Source organism: Alosa sapidissima, chromosome 11, assembly GCF_018492685.1.
Source record: "Alosa sapidissima isolate fAloSap1 chromosome 11, fAloSap1.pri, whole genome shotgun sequence".
Classification (NCBI taxonomy): Eukaryota; Metazoa; Chordata; class Actinopteri; order Clupeiformes; family Clupeidae; genus Alosa; species Alosa sapidissima.
Window position 1 is genome coordinate 8,971,325 of NC_055967.1, and position 2,500 is coordinate 8,973,824.

Consider the following 2,500-nt stretch of genomic DNA (forward strand, 5'->3'; position numbering starts at 1 on the left):
GAACAGAGCACATACATCCATCATCCTCTGGGCTGCAGGTGGAGGACTCTGAGGTGTGTGTGTGTGTGTGTGTGTGTGTGTGTGTGTGTGTGTGTGTTGTGTGTGTGTTTGTGTGTGTGTGTGTGTGTGTGCGTGTGTTTGTGTGTGTGTGTGTGGGTGGGTGGTAAGTCTCTACACTGTCACACAAGTGGTCACGTCTGCTTTCTGCATTCTGGGCTGGTGATCTGTTTTATTCTCTCTCCCTTTTCCTCATTTATCTTGTTCTGCTCCCTCTTCTACTCTTTCTTTTTTTCCCTCTTTGCTTCTGTCTTTTCTCACCTCTCCTGTCCTCTTCTCTCCTCTCCTCTGTTCTTCCCTGCTCTCTTTGCTTTTCTCCTCTTTGCACTCTTCCCCCTCTCCTATATTCTCTCCACTCATTTTACCTTATCATTCCTCTTCTCTGTTCCCTCCTTTCCTCTCTCCTCCTCTCCTCTCCTGACAGTGTGTGTGTGTGTGTGTGTGTGTGTGTGTGTGTGTGTGTGTGTGTATGTGTGTGTGTGTGTATGTCTGTGTGTGTGTGTGTGTGTGTGTGTGTGTGTGTGTGTGTGTGTAAGAGAGTGCCAGCCCTCTTACCCAGCTCACAGGGCTCCATTGAGAGGGCACAAAGGACCTCTCCTGAGGAGAAGTGCTCATAAAGCTGTCACGCGCCTCTTGAATCACCCAGCCGGACCGGGACGAACTGGCAGAAGGACGGACCACCGGCCACCTCACGCCCACTACGTACCCACACAGCAAAAAGTGCAGAGAGCAAAGCCCTGTGGGGCTTAGAGAAACACCCACAGAGGGACCAGTAATCCTTACTGGACATGGGACAGACCATGAAGGCTGAGGATAGACCAGCCATCCTTACTGGACACGGAGGAGATCATAAAGGCTACACTTGGACCATTAGTCCCTATTGCAGCATTTGTCAATATTAACAGAATGAGCCTTTCCAGCTATCATCAATTCATTTCCAAGTCTCGATGGCCTGAGAACTGTTAATGGCGTCAGTTGATGTGACTTATATTACATAATATCTAATCAATCTATACTAAATAATCTATACCACAAGAACACTCTCAGGTCTCATAAGGTCCACTCCAACTAAATGCACAAATTCTACAACATACTGTAGCCTTTAGAGACAGCCCACACATGCATGTCCCCACAGTACTTATACAAAGACCTACTTCAGTCAAAATATTACTCATATAGAGTCTCTCCAACCCAACTCTCTATTACAGTAAGACCTATTATGATATGTGCATTCATAATAATAGGCTAGATCTCTGATGATAAATGTGCTATAATACAAGTCGTGCAATAACACACATAATTGGCCCAGCTATACAGGTGACAAACAGAAAGAGAAGGACTATATAGATTTATAGACAGCCAAATAGAAAGACAGAGAGATAGACTGGTGGTAGACAGTCCGATGGAAGGGCTCTTACCTTTGAGCAAATACACATACAGACAGCTAAACAGACAGACAGTCACAGATAGACAGACAGACAGGTGGTGGGTGGGTAGACAGTCTCACTGAGGGGCTCATACCTTCGAGCAGGTCACGTGCCAGACCCGGTTCGGCCCCAGTGGACCGAACAAAGTCTGACAGGACCGCGTCCATGTCCAGAGTCATGTGATCATAGGGGAAGGCTGCCCAGCCAGCAGCGGTGGCCTTTGTAGTAGCCAGCTTTCACACTTGCATCTGGGGAGAGATGGAGATGGAGAGGGAGGGGAGGAGAGGATGGTAGAGAGGGAAAGATGGAGGAGGAGAGTGAGGGGAGGTAGAGTGGGAGTGAACAGGGCAGATGTGGGGAGAATGAGACAGAGAGAGAGAGAGAGAGAGCGAGAGAGAGAGAGAAGTTGATGGAGAGATTTGAAAGTGTGGGACAAGGTAGATATGGGATAGGGGGAGGGGCATAAGAGAATGAAATAAAGGGAGAGGAAGAATAGTGGGGCAGAGAAAAGAGGGGAAATGAAAAATGGAGTGAGAAGAGAGAAAGAGAGAGAGAGAGAGAAAAGAGAAAAAAGAGAGAGAAAAGAGAAAAAATAAAGAATGAAGAGACAGGAAGGAGAGAGAGGGGGGAGAGACAGAGAGAGGGAGAGAGAGAAGGAGAAAAAGGGAAACAATTAATCCTCAGTTCAGTATTCTCATCTGTGCACCACATTATTCAAAGCAGGCCTGTGGTATGGATAAATGATAGCTAAAACAATGGAGTCCACCCATCACACACACACACACACACACACACACACACACACACACACACACACACACACGCACGCACACACACACGCACACACACACACACACACCTGCTGCAATGACCTGTACATCACCAACATGCTTAATGCTGGGAAACATCCAACACACACACACACACACACACACACACCCACACACACTGCACTGCACTGCACTGCACTAAACTACCCACCACCAATATACTCTACTGTACTATACTTCACCACA

General features: G+C 47.3%; 1 protein-coding gene across 2 annotated transcripts in view; it reads right to left on the bottom strand.

The window, feature by feature from the left end:
• The window catches only part of otud7a (OTU deubiquitinase 7A), a 101,196-nt gene that overhangs the window by 47,131 nt on the left and 51,565 nt on the right, over positions 1–2,500 (bottom strand). For both annotated transcript variants that reach the window (XM_042110427.1, XM_042110428.1), the window contains exon 3: positions 1,579–1,732. In XM_042110427.1, the coding sequence (XP_041966361.1) occupies positions 1,579–1,663 (85 nt within the window). In that variant the 5' untranslated portion in view covers positions 1,664–1,732. The remainder of the gene's footprint in view (positions 1–1,578; positions 1,733–2,500) is intronic.